The sequence below is a fragment of the Mobula birostris genome, chromosome 4, assembly GCF_030028105.1.
Source record: "Mobula birostris isolate sMobBir1 chromosome 4, sMobBir1.hap1, whole genome shotgun sequence".
In the NCBI taxonomy this organism is placed as follows: Eukaryota; Metazoa; Chordata; class Chondrichthyes; order Myliobatiformes; family Myliobatidae; genus Mobula; species Mobula birostris.
Window position 1 is genome coordinate 93462593 of NC_092373.1, and position 19662 is coordinate 93482254.

Below are 19662 nucleotides of genomic sequence, written 5' to 3' on the forward strand. Positions count from 1 at the left end.
GGATTTAGCGGCTTAGAAAGCAGATATACTGATTATGGTTGACAGCTGCATAATGCCTGTGTTGTAAATTGCTCATAGTTTTGCTTGCTCAGCTCAGTGAAGGCTTTTGTACAATGGTTGTTGATGCCGATTTAGGTAACAGGTTGCTTGCGTTGCCTGGGCCCAGAGAACTGGGATGTGAGTGTCGGTGCATGAATCACAGACCTCGATACTTCATCCATCACACTCTTACCCAGCCTAGCGACGCACTTACCTCTTAGAATTTTTTCAAAGCAATTTCTATCTCTCAAGCCTAATTCTACATTCATTGAGGTCAGGACCATTTTCTACATTGCTTCTGATTTTCCTCTTAATCATCCCCAAAATTTCCTTTCTGGCAAAATTGAATGAACATTAAAGGTGCCAAGTGACTCGGCCTCCACAGCTCGCCAGAGTAAAAAATACTCAAAATGCACAACTGTCAGTAAAAAAAATTACTCTTTCGCAATCCTAAATAGCCAAGCCTTATCACTGGGACCTATCCTAGATTCTCCCAATTATCTCCAGTCAAGGATGATTAATTATACTGGGTGCATTAATCAAAGCTTGGACATTTCCCAGAATATTTTCAACAGATGCACTATTGAGCAGAGTAAACAGCCTCTTAGCTTCTACCCTAACCTTTATCCTTAGGAAATGGGAGGGTGTAGAGCCGTTCTATTGAATCTCCCTGAAACGCCCTGAAAGTAGACAGTTTCCATTAGTGGTCCTGGGGTGTTCACAGTCACCTTGATATCCAAACTTTCTTCAAAACACCCAAGATAATCAAGCTAATTTGACCCAAGGTGATTTCATCTTTACATTGGCCAAGCCCTGACCATAATTTCACTCAATGTCATTAATCGCATTGTTATTTCACACCCAGCATCTCCAATTGCAGTCTTCACAGAGTGTCAGAGCTTCCTATCCCCAGGCCCATGACACTTCCATCTCAACATGCCAGGAGTTCTGATCTGCATATTTCAGAGACTAATATCACTGGGTGTGTAGTGTAGCACACTCCAGAACCACACACAAGTAGCAGCTGAGGTTTTGGACAGAGAAGTGGATCTACAACTAAACCATCTGAGCAAACATTTGTCCCTGTCTTTCAGATATGTTTGCATCCAGTTTGATCTGATTAATTCTCATTCTGAGAGCTTTATTGCATCACAAACTTTGCATGAACACCAATTGTCATCTTAAAATTTATTTCAGTGACTAAATAAACATGCATAATTGAAGAAAGTGCACGCATTTTCACCACGCCTTTAACAAGGTCCTACTGTGCTTTAAAACCAATAAAGTCCTTTTGAAATGTAATGCTGGTTGTGAGTAATCATACTGGTTAATTTTTACGGAGGCAGTTATGGAGAATATCCATGGCTTCTTTAGAAGCTGTGTAGATTGGTGCAGTCACATACATTTCCCATAAGGAAATCATTCAACCCCCCAGTAAAGGTCAATGGAACATCTCCATCCAGAACACAATACAAAGACTATCATCACCAACGTTACATCATCCCACACATCACCCATAACACTCCAAACCTCACTCCACCCAGGTCACCCATCACATGATACAACACTGTCGACATCAACCACACCCAACAACACTGACTTACAGTGCTCATACATACACTCATAGTCATGCACAGACCCAGAAACACTGCCCAGACGGTCTCCCGCAAACCTAGACACACTGCCCAGACTACCACACCCCTGGAACCAGATGCACCCTCCCAGATGTTGTTTGCAGACAAACCTTCCAGATATCTCCGGATTACAGTCACCAAGGTCATCCCACCGCAGGATCTCATTCACCCAGACACATCCCAGCTTCAGCCAGACACCCTCACGCAGATGCATGGTCAGTTGGACCTTCACCCATTGGAAAGGCAGAGGCTCACTGAGCCTTTTAGTGTAGGGTGGAGGTGTCTGGAGCTAACAGAGGGCAAGTGGCCCAAGCTCTCCAACAAGAGGAAGCTGGAATTTGGACTGATGCACTGCCACATTAAAATTTACAACAGAAAGATCGTGCTGTGGAAATTGGCGACTGTTGATGTTTCTGCACAGAGGAGGGTCCTCTTGCACAGGGAAAGGCACAAGAATACTGCTCGATGCTACCTCCATCAGTCATGGCTCTCTCAGCATAAAGTGACTGTTGCAGATTGAAACAGTGCTGGACACACCTGACAGGATCTCCAGAGAAGCACAGAAGGTTAAAGAAACCTCTGCAGATAGTCTGCATGCAAGTATTTACATTTATGAACATTTTCTTTGAAGATGTTGATGTCCAAAGAGGTCAGAGATGAATCCTCTGACCTACAGGTGAATGGAGTGTGACCAGAACATGGCATTCTGTGGGAAAGGTGGAGAGGCAGAGAGGGGCAGGGAGGTAAGAACCCTCCGTGGTGACACCACTGATGCAAAGGCTTTTTGTCCAGTGACACCAATGAAAATTGTAAACAGGGAATCAGCCTGAAGCAACGAACACTCTGCTGGAGGAGCACTTGTGCAGAGAAATGGACAGCTGAGGATTCCAAATGAGACCTTTCATCTTAACCAGCCTGATGTGTGTGGGATGGTGTACTCTGCAGAAGGTGCAGGCCACCACCTTTCCCTGTTTATCATCTGTGATGTCACAGGAAATTCTCTATCCATGTTTACAGATGTGGGTTCACACTCCTGTAATACGTAGACCCAAATTAAACAATGGGTCTGTCATCAATCAGTTGTTGGAGATAGAAGCAGAGGGTGTGGCCATCACACCCATTCAGTGGTTTAAAGGTGTTCTTGATGTGTCTCTTTGATTGGGCTGAATGATATCACCAGTTAACAAGGCACCGTGCATCACATTGTCCAGCTCTAGTCACAAACAGCTGTATGAGCAGAGCTCACAGCTGTGAAGTGTTTCCCACAAAAGGAAGGGGAGAGTGTGTGGTATGCATTTAGGAGGACAGAGAAAGGGGCGAGAAAGAGGGAGGAAAGGAGGGAGAGGGAGGGAAGGAGGGAAAGGGAGAGAGAGAAAAGGAGGAAGAAGACAGTGGGAGAGACAGCATAAGCAAGGAAGAGAGTGGGAGATGGAAAAAGAGAGAAAGAAAGTCGGGGAGAGGGGGAGGGGGGAGAGGTATTGGGGAGAGGGATGAGGGAAAGGGATGAGGAAAAATCAAAAAAGGGAGAGAGGGCCGGGCAGTTAAGTAAATCTTAAGGTATTGTTGATGGAGTTCTTTCTTTATCCTTGATTCCATCAGGCCGTTTTTTGCCTTGCTACTGTTAAATAGGCATTCACATATGATGTCAGCAAGTCGTCCATCTTGTAACCCTTTGATCAAACAAAACAATGGTTAAAGAATGAAATGCAATTTGAGCCACAAAGCCACTCTGGATCTTGTGAACAGCCTCACCAATGAGGTCTCACACAGGATCTTCTCTCCTCTCATCATGCTGCCAACCGACATGTGAAAGTACGTGCTGCCACTAGACCAGTTGGAGATTTTGTTGAAGGGATGAGTCGCCAAAGGTTCCTGTGAGAAAGCAGAGGGGAGTGAGTTGACTGGACATTAGGGGGACTCTGAGCTGGACACAGCCACCCACAGCTCAAGGATCTCCATCACAGTGGTACCAACACAAACATAAAACCATGGAAAAGGCATTCATCCTTTGCCTTTAGCTCATACACTGAAACAACAGACACTTCGGGAAATCAGATTCTTTCAATTGTGCAGCTAATGGGAATGCTCAGCATGCCGAGAGCATCTGTAGAGGGAGAACTTTGCCTCTAACTTCCACCATGCCTTAATTTCACTTGGTCCATTTCTGACATCCCTCTTCCCTTTCTCTATCCCTCTGTCTGCATTTTTGGAGATAAAATAGCTGCTGATATCTTTTATAAACGTACTGATTCCCATGGCTACCTTGATTATAGCCCTTCCCACTCTTCCCCTTTTTCTGTTCCTTCATCTCCGTCTCATCTGTTCCCAGGATGTGCCTTTCCTTTCCACGACATCAGAGATGTCCTCTGTCTGTAAAGAACAGGATTTCCTTTCCTCCACCATTGATGCTGCCTTCACCCACATCTCCTGCATTTCCTAAATGTCTGCGCTCATCCCACCTTCCCACCACCTCAACAAGGATAGAGTTCCTCTTGTCCTCATCTATCGCCCCATGAGCTTCTTCATTCAGCACATCATCCTCCACATCTTCAAAGGGACCCTACCACCAAATGCATCTTCACCTGCCCGCTTTCTGCGGGGATCGCTCCTTCCATGATTCCCTTATTCATTCATCCCTCCCCACAATTCTCCCTCCTGTCATTTATCCTTACAAACGGAAGAAATGCTACACCTGCCCATTCACCTCCATTCAGGGCTCCAAATAGTTCTCTCAAATGAGGCAACACCTCCCCTGTGAATCTGTTTGGGTCATCTACTATATCCGGTGCTCTCAATGCAGCCTCTTCTACATTGGTGGGATCCGATGAAGATTTAGAGACTGCTTTCACAAGCGCCTTCTCTCTATTCATAAAGAGCAGGGTTTTCCAGTGGCCAATAATTTCAATTCCGATCCCAATTCCCATTCCGACATGGCCTCTTCTATTGCCACGATGAAGCTACTCTTGGGGTGGAGGAGCAGCACCTCATATTCTGTCTGAGTAGCTTCTAACCTGGTGGCATGAACATTGATTTTTCCAACTTCCGGTAATTTCCCCCCCCCCCCCCCCCACTTCTTCAACTCTACCTCTTCTATCTTCTCCTCACCTGCTTGTCACCACTCCCCGGTTCATCTTTCTCACCCTTTCTCCCATGGTTCTCTCCTCTCCTATCAGATTCCTTCTTCTTCAGTCCTTTACCTTTTTCGCCTATCACCTCCCAGCTTCTGATTTCAATCCCCTCCCTCACCCACCTGGCTTCACCTATCACTCCTAGCTTGTACTCCTTCTTCCCTGCCCCCCGTCCCCGCCCCCTGCCCCCCCATCCACCTTCCTGTCCTGGCATCTTCCTGATGAAGGGTCGCGGCCTTCATCAGATGCTGCCTGACCTGCTGAATTCCGTAGGCATTTTGTATGTGTTGCTCCGGATTTCCAGCATCTACAGATTCTCTTATGTTTTTGGAGGGAGAAGCAGTGTTAACCTTTCAGGTGAAAGGCCTTCTGCTGTACTGTTTGATCTCAGTTACTAGTCCAATGAAAGGCCTAAAAGGTGAACCGTTTCTCCCTCCGTAGATGCTGCCTGACCTGCTGAGTATTTATGACCATTTCCTGGTTATTCAATGTTTTCTCCCTGTATTCAAGGAACTACAGAATGTTTGTTGGGGCTGATTTTGATATGCCCCAAGCAAGAATGGACAGAGGTGATAACAGTGGGATGGGCTCCATTTTGTCACATTGCTTGGGCCTTTCCAAACATTCTGAACACATTCACTTCCAGTTCCTAGTATTCTAGGACTCTACTTCAACAGAAACTATCCTAGCTCCTGGAGCAGTCACTACCTGCCTTAGAGTCTGCGGCCTTCCCTAGAAGAGGATTGGTGGGGACTAAAGAGGATTCTATGAAATATTAATGCATAATTCCTTTTTGCAGATTCACCAGACAGGAGTGGGGCTCATGGGCTTTGCTACTCGTCAGGGGGCTGATCTCTGCAGCAATGACTGACAGCCCGGAGAGACCTGGGGTCTTCAGCCAATCACAGTGGAGCTCATGGGGCAGAGAACCAGGGGTGGGTGGCAGTGGTCAGATGAACAGAGTGGCTGACGAAAGGGTAGTTCAAAGTCCAAAGTTCTTAAAGTTCAAAAGCTGAGATTCCTTTTCTTGTGGGCATTCACAGTAAATACAAGAAAGTGGTTCATTTCGGTAAGTCAAATTTGAAGACAGAATATAATATTAATGGTAAGACTCTTGGCAATGTGGAGGATCAACAAGATCTTGGGGTCCACATCCATAGGACACTCAAAGCTGCTGCACAGGTTGACGGCGTTGTTAAGAAGGTGTACGGTGAGTTGGCATTCAACACCATGGGATTGAGTTCAAGAGCTGTGAGGTAACGTTACAGCGAAATAAGGCCATGGTCAGACCCCACTTGGAGTACTGTGTTCAGTTCTGGTCACCTCACTACAGGAAGGATGTGGATACTATAGAGTGCAGAGGAGATTTACATGGACGTTGTCTGAAATTGAGAGCATGCCTTATGAGAACAGGTTGAGTGAACTTGGCCTTTTCTCCTTGGAGTGTCGGAAGATGAGAGGTGACCTGATAGAGGTGTAAAAGATGAGAGGCATGAGAGGCATTGATCATGTGGATAGTCAGAGGCTTTCTCCCAGGGCTGAAATGGCTGACGTGAGGGCAGTGTTTTAAGGTGCTTGGAAGTAGGTACAAGGATGATGTCAGGGGTAAGTTTTTCACCAGGGAGTGGTGGGGTGGCCTTGAGGTGACTACGTTTCTTGTTTTGGATTTTAGATGTCCAAAACTCCTCCCTGATCCAAACCCAACTGTTCCATGGAAAGTTCAATTGCTTCCATGGCTATAAACTATGGAGGAAACTATTTCCAGACTACAGAGATGGGGGAAGGGAATGGGTTGGGGGGGGGGGAGGGAGAGATCCTACATCTGTGAAAACACTGAACTGACTCCACTCTCTGAGTCTCGGTGTCCCTTCCTGACCCGTGTTGTGTGGGAGGAGGGGTACACAACTCTCCCTTACCTAAGGGAGGAGAATTGTGCTGAGGGGAAACATGGATGGACCATGCAACGGAGGATCCTACCCCCTCTCGGCAGCTCCCCTCCCCCCCTGCACACCACAGCCTCATTTACTTGCAGTTTGCAGCACTGGCCGGGCCGGTTTCCCCTCAGAAGTGCACCAAGCAACAGCTGGTGGGGAGACTGTACAGCACCAAACTGTAGCAAATCGCTTTGCAATGAAATGACACGCTGTGAACCGTGACTCACAGGGAGGGTGTTGATTTACCAGCCGTTCTGTCAGGCGCCTGGCACTGTGTACAATGCCGGCCACACCAGCAGTCCCAGTGTGCAACGCAGAGCACCGGTTTGATCCCTGCACTCATTAAAGTGTGTCAGAGCAGTGCGGGGTTTAAACACAAAGAGCATTTTAACAGACACCACCCTATAACCCCTGTGGATGCGCAAAGGCAGAAAGTCTCCCCGCCCCACCACACACAGAGGTATGCAAGGGGAAGAAAGAAAATATACAGGAGTTGCAGCAAAATAGACTTGGGGAAATAGGACAAGTGCAGGACCATCAGCCGATACATATCCGGAATGCTGCTTACATGCAAGAAACCCACAGGTGCTGAAGGGAGGCTGAGATATCTGCGTCATCATTACCCAGGATGACTAAAGGCTCTGAAGGTAGATACATCTCCAGAATCTGAGCAAGTTTATCCAAAAACACCCTGGGAGGCCAGAGAAGAAATTGTGGGAGCCCTGACTCAGATAGTTGCATTATTATAAATAATAGGTGAGATGACAATAGAATGCAGGGTGGTGAATGGCACGTCTTCATTAAGAAGGGTGGCAAAAAAAAACTGGGAGCTATGAACCAGTAAGTCTAACATCTGTGGTAGATAAGTTGTTGGAGAGGATTCTGAGGGTTAAGATATTTGTTCATCTGGAAAGAAGAGGTTGATTAGAGATAGTCAGCATGACTTTGTGCATGGGAGATGACGTCTCACTAATTTGATTTGTTTGAAGTAATCAAAACAATGATGAACGTAGGATGGTAGATGTGGTTTATGTGGACTTTGTAAGGACTCTGATAAGGTTCCACATGACAGGCTGCCCTGGAAGGTTAAAGCACATGGAATCCAGGGAGAGCTGTCTGATTGGATACACAACAGTAGAAAGCGGAGGCTGATGCTGGAAGATTGCTCCTTAGACTGGAAGCCTGTGACTAGTCGTGTGCCTCATGGATTGGTGCTGGGCCCTTTGTAGTTTGTCATCTACATCAACAACTTGGATAAGAATGTACACTGTAAATGTACAGATAGCACTAAAAGAGGTGGTATTGTAGACAATGAAGAAGGGTACCAGAAATTACAGAGGGATCTTGTTCAGCTGAGTAAGTGGGCTGAAGAATAGCAAACAGAATGGTTAGGTTGAGTTATTCTCCAGTTTTGGCAATCCATTTGCAAACATTTCGTTACCAAACGAGGAAACATCATTAGTGCACTGTTCACTTGTGGTGTGTCCTCCGAATGCTTGGCTTTTATATTCTCATCAATCAGTTGGTTGGTTGCCACTACAGACACTCAACGGTGACGCACGGAGGGGGTCTCATTGCTGATTGGTTGTGTGGCGAACTTGTGCGTGTCCGGAGATTTGCCTGCACTGGCTTATAAATGAGATAGAGGTTACATGTCTGTTTACAGAATCGGTTGCGGAAAACCATGCTTCTAAGAATTCACTTGCATGCACGCGTTTGATTGTGCCAGGACTTTCACTGATGCCCAATCAAATTTGTACACCTCTTGATCTTCACAGCAAACAGAACTCAATTTAGATAAATGCGAGTTGTAGCATTTTGGAAATTCAAATCTAGGTAGAACTTTCACAGTGAACAGCAAGGCCCTGGGAATGTTGTAGAACAGAGTGCAAGTACTTAGTTTCCTGAAAGTGGAGTCACAGGTAGACAGGGTGGTGAAGGAGGATTTTGGCATGCTGTTGTTCATAAGTCAGGACAAGTGTTGGGAGGTCATGGTGTGATTGTTCAGACACATGAAGGATTGCGTTCAGTTCTGGTTGCCCTGCTATAGGAAAGATGTTATTAAATTGAAGAAGTGCAGTAAAGGTTTCCAAGGGATTGATTAATAGGGAAATGTTGGCCAGTCATTGGAGATTAGGATCTTGAGAGGTGATCTTATATAATCATGAGGAGCGAATGGGTAAATAGGGTGAATACACACAGTCTTTTCCTCAGAGTTGGGGAAATCAAGAATTAAGTTTAAGGCAAGAGGGAAAAGTTCTAATGGAAACATGAGGGTCAACATCTTTTATATAAAGAGGGCAGTATCTCTGTGGAATAAGCCGCTAGAAGCAGTGGTTCAGGCAGATAAAGACAGTTGGACTGGATGAGGATTGGATAGATTTAGGTTATGGGTAAATGGCTGTAGTTTAGTCAGCATGGACCAGGTAGGCCAGAGGATCTGGTTGCATGCTGCATAACTCAATGACTCTTACCCACACACATTCTAAACACAAGGCACCCACACAGGACACAAAATACACTGCAAATACACATTTAACACAGCAACACTATCCAGACTCAAGATACACACACCAATGGACTCTCAGATCCTCTTATGTCTGTGCTTCCCGTTTCCCTTTCACCTTCTGTGTTGACCCACACAGGCAGTGGGCAGCAAGGTGAAGCCCTCAGTCTCTGCTGGTAGTGAGGCCCCTGCACAGGATGCAGATGCAGGGCCTAAGACTGAACCTACCTCCCTGCCTCTATGGCTCAAACCTCAGGTAAAGGGCGCTTCACAGTCATTCATCCTGTTGCGCATAAATCACTCTATTTTGGGAGTTTTATTGTCAGAGATTCCCTCTAAGTATGGATTTTTTTAATTAGGGATCTTTATTTAGGCTGGGGTTTGGAATGGGAGTGTTGGCTGTTTCAGGCTAAGTCCAGGGTTAGGGTACAATTTACACCAAACCAGTCCCTATACAGACTGAAGCAGATGTCCAGTCTTTCCAGAGGGGACGTTTTATCCAATGTAAAGACTTTGAGCACACCACCAAAGGTATTTGTGCTTTATCTCCTCATGAGATACTGAAGTTCAGCGAATCACACAGCACATAAACAGGCCCTTTGTCTCACTGTGTCAATGGCAATCAGCAAATACCCATCTGACTAATCCCAAGTATTAGCTCTTGGTCTAGAGCTTTATTTTCCTCAGCAATTTCACCACTCATCTTCTAGATCCTTCTTTAAGTGTTCTGAGGGTCTCTGCCTCATCCACCTGGGTGGTGCATTCCAGGTTCCAATCACCTTCTGGATGAAAACACGCCTCCTTATAACCCCTCTAAAACCTCTTCTTCCCTACTTTAAACCTGTGGTCTCTTGGCTATAGATACCTCTACCACAGGGAAAAGTTTACTCCTGTTTACCCTACTTATGGCTCACTTCCATCAAGTCCGCCCTGCAGCTTCCTCCACTGCAAGCCCAGCCTATCCAACATCTGCTCATAACTGAGACACTCCATCCTAGACAACATCTTTGTGAATATCCTCTCCAGAGTAACCGTGTCCCCTCCACACGGAGGTGACCAGATATTCCACATGTGTCCTGGCCTGTCTTTTATGAAACAGGAACTAAGAGTGACACATGTGTGAGCATGTTCTTTTCTGCATCTGAGAGTCCTGCTCCCTCAGTGATACGTTCTGAGACCACAGGGTGACAACTGGCGCTCGGTACTCACCTTTGTCCGTGGGTTTATCACCGTCACCCCTTGCCTGTTGATGGCTATCCGCACTATATCTGGAATCTTGGGATCAGATATTTGCTGAAAAAGAGGGAGAAAAAGTGGGGAAACAATTCAGGTCAGTATCAGCCATTTATAATGTAGGAGGCAAGCATTTCCCGCAGCAGTAAATGAGGGATCTGCACTGAAAGACCCGCTGAATATTCCGAAAGCACGTGCAGACGGGCACGTAATACAGAAAGGACCACATGGTGGGGTTTTGTATTTGCCCCTAGTGTTGATGCTACACAGAGATTTAGACTACTTCTTAGCCTAACCCAAATAAGGGCACCAGACAAAACATTTTCCAGAACTTATTTGTCTGTGCAAGGCAGGAAGTTTTTTTTTAATGTAAAACAATCAAACACACAATATTGCCATTTGATACCCTCAGGCTCCGACAGTGACATACTTTTAAAATGACATCTCCTTTTGGGCCAGGGTTGGGTCAGAGCTGAAGTGCCAGGTCATTTCGAGGGTTGGGATGAAGCAGTGTCTAACATGAACCCTCGCTGGCTGAGTCAACTAATCTGAATTGTTAGAAAGATTACAGTATTTTTAGTCTATTAGCAACCACCAAACACTTCTGCCTTGTGGGGAAGGAAGAGTAACTCTTGATTAGCAAAGGGCATTTGCACAGGGGCAGGAAACCATGAAGGCTGACGATATGCAATTACACACAAAAAGCTGGAATAACTCAACAGATCAGGCAAAACCTATGGAGAGGAATAAAAAGTTGATATTTCTGGCCAAGACCCTTCATCAAGCTGACAATATTTCCAGATTTTGTCGGGGAGATGAATACAAAAGTAGGGAGATTATGCTTCAGTTAAAGAGGGCACTGCTGGGTCAACATTTAGAGTTCTGTGTACGTAGAACACAGAACAGTACAGCCGGGAATAGACTCTGGCTCACCATGTCTGTGCTGACCATGATGCTAATCAAAACTAACGCACGCAGTCTGTATTCCTCTATTCCCTGCCTGTTCACAAGCCTGTCTAAACTCCTCTTAAGTATTGTTGTTGCATCTGCTTTCTGTACAGTCCTTATTTAACAAGGCAGTTAATGATTTGGAAGCAGTTCAGAGATATCGGGAATGGGCGGTCTGAGGAAACATTGGACAGGCTGGGCCTCTGTGGGGTCTTGACAGGGTGAACGTGGAGAGGATGTCTCCTCTTGTGAGAGAATTTCCAACTGTGAGTGCCTGTAGGAATAAAGGGTCATGCATTTCAGACAGGGGAGAGGTAATTCTTTTCCCTCTCTGAGGATCATGACTTTTTAGACCTTTTCCTCAAAGGGTGATGGAAGACGAGCCTTAAAAGATGCAGATCGATTCTCCACTGACAAGAGGTGGAAGTACCAAGGACCAATGGGAAGGCAGTGTTGAAGTTCCATTTGATCAGCTGTGAATTTGCTTGAATTCTCTGAGGATGTGACAGGGAGAGTTCAGAGAGGGAAACCTGTAGATGGGGTGTTCTTGGAGTTCCAAAAGGTACTTGACAAGATGCTAAATAGAAGCTGGTGCATAAGTTAAAAGCCAAAGGTGTTGGAGGGAGTGGTGCTAGCAGAGATTATAAAGTGGCTGTCAAAGAGAAAACAAGACGTTGAAATAAATGTGTTCTTTTTCAGGATGGATGGATGAAACTAGAGGAGTACGAAAGGGATTGGTTCTTGCTTCTCAATTATTTACTGTGTACTGTATATTAATGACCTGCAGAAAGGAATTAAATGCAAGGTGTCCAGATTTGCTAATCACATGAAATTAGCCAGAAGAGTTTCTGAGGATGCCAACATTGTGATTTTACAATGTGTACAGGTAGAACAAGTGAGCAGTAAAAAACTGATAAATGGGGTCACCCACTTTGGTATGAGGAATCAAAAGGCAGTCTATCATATGAATGGGAAAGACTTCAAATGAGTGAAGTTCAGTGGGATCTAGGTGATCCAGAGGTTAGCAGGTAGATCCAACGGGTGGTTGAAGGAGGCAAACTACATGTTGGTCTAAAGATATGGAGACTGCAGATGCCAGAATCTGGAGTAACACATGAAAAGCTTAAAGAACACAGTAGGTCTTGCAAAAGGATTGGATTTCTATTCCTTGGGCACGTGGCCAAGTGGTTAAGGCGTTCGTCTAGTTACCTCAAGGTTGTTAGTTCGAGCCTCAGCTGTGGCAGCGTGTTTGTGCCCTTGAGCAAGGCACTTAACCACACATTGCTCTAGTCTGTTCGAGGAGTGGCACCCCACACAGACTTCCAATCTGCGCCTTGTAAGGCATGAAAATGCCCAATGCAGGCCTCTCATGGTCTGAGTCAACGTTCCCTCCCCTTAGGTTAGGAAGAATGAGGGTAATTTTATTTAAAAATATAAAACCTAAGAGAATTTGACAGGGAAGATGTCGAGATGTTTTCTCTGGTGGGAGAGTCACAAACAAAGGGACATAACTACAAGATGAAGGGTCAGTCATTTAAAACTGAGGCACAGAGAAATATCTTCTCTGGAGATCTCTGCCCCTAAGTTTGGTGGGGGCCAGATGAGTAGATCGATTTGAAATGGATATTGATCGAAAATGGAGAGATCAGGAATTGAGGGTGATGTGAACAGGCACAGAAGAGGAGTGAAACCAGCAGAGATCACTCAAGATCATATTGAATCATGGGGCAGGTCTGAAGGGCCCAATAGTCTACACTCAGTTGAACCTGGGCTAGCGTGCACGATTTCCTCAGAGGGCCAAGACACACAGCAATCTCAGTGGAAGTTCTTCACCTTCACTTCAAAAAAGGTCGAGCCAAAGGTTGCCAGACGGTGCAGTATTTTAAGGAAGCTGAGCTTCGCTTCATCCCTCGTCTTGCCTGCATGCTTGTTGAACATGGCCACGACTGCCTGTGAAGAGAAATCAACAAGGAGTAATTCCATGCAGTGTCCCCCCAACACAGGGATGCAGGTTTCCAATCACAATACCGTACACATGAACCACTAATAATATTTGTGTTTTACTTTATTGCATTCTCAGGTGTCAGAAATTCCCCTATAATTGGCTGCCATAAATCTATTACATCAGCAGACCTGGTCTGATGTCGAGTGTGGTGTTGCCTGCTCAGCACTGAGGTAAAGGCTTGCTAACAGTGGCTTCTATAGGGAGATACAGCACAGGAGTAGGCCCTTTGGAAAACCAAGTCCATGCTGACCCTCAGCTACCCACATACACTAATCTTCTACTAATTCCATTTATATGTTCCGCACATTCCCATCAAATAAAGTTCAAAGTTTAAAGTACATTCATCAACAAAGAAGGAATACATTATACAACCTTGAAATTTATCTCCTTACAGGCAGCCACAAAACAAGAAACCCAAAAGAACCTATTAAAAAAAAATCCAACAAACACAGAGAGAGGGAAAAAATGTTCAAACAATGAAAGCAAGCAGACAGCATTCGGAATGAAACTGAGTCCATGGACACAGAGCCTGGAGCAGCCGGAGCAGGCCCTCATCCTCAGTTCATCACACAGCGGAGCAAATGTCACAGAGCCCTCAGACACCGAGCCCTCAGCAGGCCCTCCTCCTCAGCCTCAGTTCATCACACAGCGGAGCAAATGTCACAGAGCCCTCAGACACCGAGCCCTCAGCAGGCCCTCCTCCTCAGCCTCAGTTCATCACACAGCGGAGCAAATGTCACAGAGCCCTCAGACACCGAGCCCTCAGCAGGCCCTCCTCCTCAGCCTCAGTTCATCACACAGCGGAGCAAATGTCACAGAGCCCTCAGACACCGAGCCCTCAGCAGGCCCTCATCCTCAGCCTCAGTTCATCACACAGCAGAGCAAATGTCACAGAGCCCTCAGACACCGAGCCCTCAGCAGGCCCTCATCCTCAGCCTCAGTTCATCACACAGCGGAGCAAATGTCACAGCCCTCAGACACCGAGCCGGACATCCCACCTCTCCTGGAAGTTCCAGGAGTCTCCCACATAATAATAGCAGCTCCCTGATGCCCGCAAATTATATACAATATCCCGGAAATGAGAGGGTGAGGGAGAGAGGGAGCGGGAGCGAGAGCGAGCATCCTGATTGGTCTCTCTTTGTGCTAAGTAGACCTATCAGTTTTCTCTGTGGGCGGGCTTTACAGTTGACCACTGTCTCTCCATCAGTTCAGTTTCGTGTCCTGCACCGCCATGGCAAAGTGTTTCAAAAAAAGAAAATATAAAACGCACTTCACCCCAGACTACACTAAAGTGTACCCCTGCCTAATAGGGGTCAAAAATAATGACAGTGTTGCTCACTGCACTGTTTGCAACAGTGACTTTTCTATTGCCCATGGTGGGTTAGGACTGTAAAAGACATGTTGAGGCCAGTTTAACAGGTGTCGTTCATTCATTAGCATAGCTAACGTTATTTAAACTAGCTGGCTAGCTGCTAAGGAGCTACGCTATTGATGTCCTACTTGATGAGGCCAAACTCCCTGTAGACTTGCTTAAAGTTGTAATAGAATAAAAAAATGACTCCATGATAATATTTTAATGTCACATTTTCTGCATATACCCAGTTTACAGCTTACAGATTGGTTTACAGATTAGACAAAATCACTAAACAAAGTATTACATAAGACAATATAATAAGGATACACCTTATGCTTTTATATTGTTTAGGGACCACAACATATTAGGGAGGCTAATCGCAGGGAAGGCTGCTCAAGTATTTCCACGGTTCTTTTCAGCAGAGCCACATCACAGTACGAGAAAAGTTTGCAAAAGAAATAGAAAAACTATTTGCATTAGTATTGAGATTGCCAACAAAATACTCAACAAGGAATATATATATATATAGTGTGTGTGTGTAAATAGTTTCAATATGTGTCAAATAAATTGTCGTGTTCTTTCATAATCAAATATCCCGTATACATGCGCCCTTGGAGCTTTTTCAGGGTGGGATGTCTGCCGAGCCCTCAGCAGGCCCTCATCCTCATCTTCAGTTCATCACACAGCGGAGCAAATGTCTCAGAGCCCTCAGACACCAAGCCCTCAGCAGTCCCTCAGCCTCAGCCTCAGCCTCAGTGCAGTGGAGAGCGGAGAAAATGTTGCGGAGCATCGTGCAGAACCAAATCCCCCTTCCCAACAGGTTCTACCACTTACCTACATACTGAAGGCCACTTACAGTGGTCAATTAACCTAACAACCCAAGTGTCTTTAGGATGTAGGAGTTAACCCGAGCACCGGGTAGAAACTCACAGGGAGACACAGGCAATGCCAGAGGATCGGATGAATCAGAGTCTCTGGTGTTGTGAGGCAGCAGCTCTACCAGATGCAACACTGTGCTACCCAAATATCACAGTCAACATGGAGAAGTTGGGTTGAAGAGTCTGTTTCCCTGATTTATGGCTAGATCATAAGGTACAAGAGCAGAATTAAACCATTTGGCCCATTGTGTCTGCTTCATTCATGGCTGATTTGTTTTCAACCCCATTGTCTTCTCCCTGTAACCTTTAACCCTCTTACCAATCAAGAATCTATCAAAATCTGCCTTAGATACTTCAATAATGACTTGGCTTTCACAGCCCTCTGTAACAACAAATTCGACGGATCACCACAGAAATTCCTCCTCACATCAGTTTCAAGGGGATGTCCCTTTAGGCTGAGGTTGTACTCTTCAACCCTAGACATTGCCATTAATGGAAACATCCCCTTGACTCTGTCTAGGCCTTTCCGTATTTAGTAGGTTTCAAAAAAACTGGCAGGGAAGTTCCCAAGCCCGACTGCAAAAGGAGGAGGGTTGGGCACGGGGCTAGCATCGCCATCCCATAGAAACTCAGAGCGACAGAAACAGCAACAGAAGCTCCAAGGACCTCACCCCTGGGACAGGAAGGATCTGCGAAGATGGGCTGCACCTTGGGACAACTTAAAAGAGTGGCCCCGGATTGAGGACTCTGATAAGCTGCTGTCAACAGCCAATGCCCTGGTATGCTCCATATACATCATTCCTGAGACCATTCTTGCAAACTTTCTAACTCTATACATTCCAATATATTTCACATCAGAATGAAAATGGCTCAGTAATTAATACAGAACAGGTTAATGAACAGAATTCAACATGTATGCTGAAATCCTTTACAAACCATGTCAGTATGTTAAGCCACTTATCCCTTTAAGATTTAAAACTCTTAAAACTTTATACACAATTCTAAGAGGGTAACATTAAAATTCAATGGAACTTCATCTTAAGATTCTTCTCCAGAAGACGACAACCTCTTTCATAAGTGGCAGTTCACCAGTTCCAGGACCCACATCAATTCCTCACCTCCCATTCTATCAGATACAACATTCAATGCACCATTATCTCCTCTAGTTTTACCCTTAACAAGATCCCACCACCAGACCTACCTCTAGTCCCGCCCCTTTCAGCATTCCAAAAGCATCACTCTGCAACTCCTTGGCCCCATCTTCCACCTCCACTGATGACTACTCCTTCTCACACAACTTTTTAAAAATATATGTATATTTGGATAGATACACGGTCAGGAAAGATTTAGAGGAATATGCCCAAATGGGACTAGCTTAGGTAGGTTTCTAAGTTTGCACCCTCTAGTTTGAGAGGGAGAAGCTAAGATTATATGTATCAGTACTACTGTAGAGTAAAGGCACTACAGAGGCATGAGAGAGGAGCTGGACGAAGTTGATTGGAAGGAGACACTAGCAGGGAAAACGGCAGAACAGCATTGACTGGAGTTTCTGGGAGCAATTCAGATAAAAGAATACCAAAGTAGTAGTATTCTGAAGAGAAGATGAGGCAACTATGGCTGACAAGAGAAGTTAAAGGCAACATAAAAGCAAAAGAAAAGGCATATAATATAGCAAAAATCAGTGGGAAGCTAGAAGATTGGGAACTTTTTAAAAATCAACAGAAGACAACTAAAAAAGCAATAAGGAGAGAAAAGATGAAGTATGAGGGTAAACTAGCCAATAACATAAAAGACGATATCAATGTTTTCCCTCAGAGACATAAAGTGTAAAAGAGAGGCAAGAGTGGATATTGGACTGCTGGAAAATGATGCTGGAGAGGTAATAATGGGGACAAAGAAATGACAGACAAACATAATAAGTATTTTGCAATAGTCTTCACTGTGGAAGATGCAAGCAGTGTGCCAAAATTTGATAGTGTCAGGAAAAGAAATGAGAGAAGGCACTTGGGAAGCTGAAAGGTCTGAGGTAGTTAAGTCACCTGGACCAGATGGACTACACCCCAGGGTTCTGAAAAAGTTAGCTGAAGAAATTATGGAGGCATTAGCAGTGATCTTTCAAGAATCACTAGATCAGAAAATTGCAAATGCCACTCCAATCATTAAGAAGGGAGGAATGCAAAAGACAGGATAGGCCAGTTAACCTGATCTCAGTGGTTGGGAAGATGTTGGAGTCAATTGTTAAGGATGAGGTTTCAGGGTACCTGAAAGCACACAATATATTAGGCCAAAGTCAGCATAGTTTCCTTAAGGAAAAATCTTGCCTGACAAACCTGTTGTAATTCTTTGAGAGAAAAACAGGCAGGATAGATGAAGTAGAGTCAATGGATGTTGCTTACTTGGATTTTCAGAAGGCCTTTGACAAGGAGCCATTCATGAGGGTGCTAAACAAGGTGAGAGCCCATGGTATTATTGGAAAGATACTAGAAATAAAGGGAGCCTTATCTGTTTGGCTGTCGGTGACTAGTGGTATTCCACAGGGGTTGGTGATGGGACAGATTCTTTTCATGTTATATGTCAATGATTTGGATGACAGAATTGATAGCTTTGTGGCCAAATTTGCCGATAATACAAAGAAAATATGTGAGGCAGGTAGTGTTGAGGAAGCAGAGAATCTACAGAAGTACCTAGACAGATTGGGAGAATGGGCAAAGAATTGACAGTCGGAATATAGTGTAGGGAGTCTATGATCATGCACTTTGGTAAAAGGAATAAAGGAGTAGACTATTTTCGAAGTAGGAAGAAAATTTAAAAATCCGAAGAGCAAAAGGACTTGGAAATCCTTGTGCACAATTCCGTAAATTTTAATTTGCAGGTTGGAAGGCAAAAGCAATGTTAGCACTCATTTCGCGAGAACTAGCATATAAAAGCAAGTATGTAATGCTGAGGGTTCATAAGGAACTGGTGAGACCTCACTTGGAGTGTTGTGACCAGTTTTGTATCCCTTATCTAAGAAAGGCTGTGGTGGCATTGGAAAAAGTCCAGAGGAGGTTTATGAAAATGATCACAGGAATGAAAGGGTTAATGTAAGAGGATCATTTGATGGCTCTGAGCCCGTATTCACTGGATTTAAGAACAAGGAGGAGAGAGTTCATTGAAATCTATCTAATATTGAAAGGGCGAGATAAATTTGATACGGGGAGAATGTTTCCTAATGTGGGGGAGTCGAGGACCAGAGGTTGCATACTCCTGAGAAGGACATCCCTTTAGAACAGAGATGAGAAGGAATGCAGCCAGAAGGTGTTGAAACGGTGGAATTCATTGCCACAGATAGTTGTGGGGGCCAAGTCATTAGGTATATTTAAAGCAGATGTTGCTGGGTTCTTCATTAGTAAGTGTGTCGAAGGTTAAAGGGAGAAAAGCAAGAGAATGGAGTTGAGATGGACAATACATCAGCCATGATGGAATGAGAGAGAAGACTCAATGGGCTAAATGACATAATTCTGCTCCTATGTCTTATGGTTTTATGGTGTCTTGGTGGGCAAGGGTGAGTTGGGCCTCTATCTGTGTTTCTTATTTCTATGACTCTAACAGCAGGAGAGCAACAACTATCTCCTCCCCTATTCAGAGACACAAACACTCTCCCCAGGCAAAACAGGTAAATTTGCAATTGTTCCAATTTGATACAGTGCATCTCATGCTCTCGATGTATCCCTCTACACTAGAAAACCAAATACTGTCTGGGTGATAGCAAAGCCGAAAAGTCCACGGGTGACCCTGAGCTTTCAGATTCCTTGCATTTGAACTATGGATCCCACCTACATGTTAACATTACTTCTCACCCCCACTCCACCTTTGACATACTGTACATTATTTCAATGAAGATCAACGTAATCTCAATGGGCAGCACCTCATTTTCTGACTTTTTACATATACAGCCCACTGAATTCCTCATCAAAAGTGACAATGTCAGATCATCAGCCACATTTCTCTTTCTTTCTCATTC

General features: G+C 44.9%; 1 protein-coding gene across 1 annotated transcript in view; it reads right to left on the bottom strand.

Annotated features, from left to right (window-relative positions):
• Positions 1–1219: 1219 nt before the first annotated feature.
• LOC140197064 (unconventional myosin-VIIa-like) overlaps positions 1220–19662 on the bottom strand; it is a 262976-nt gene continuing 244533 nt past the window's right edge. The window contains exons 43-46 of the mRNA XM_072256983.1: positions 13256–13372; positions 10451–10534; positions 3426–3545; positions 1220–3343 (exon numbers count right to left, since the gene is read on the bottom strand). Of these exons, the coding sequence (XP_072113084.1) occupies positions 3269–3343; positions 3426–3545; positions 10451–10534; positions 13256–13372 (396 nt within the window). The 3' untranslated portion in view covers positions 1220–3268. The remainder of the gene's footprint in view (positions 3344–3425; positions 3546–10450; positions 10535–13255; positions 13373–19662) is intronic.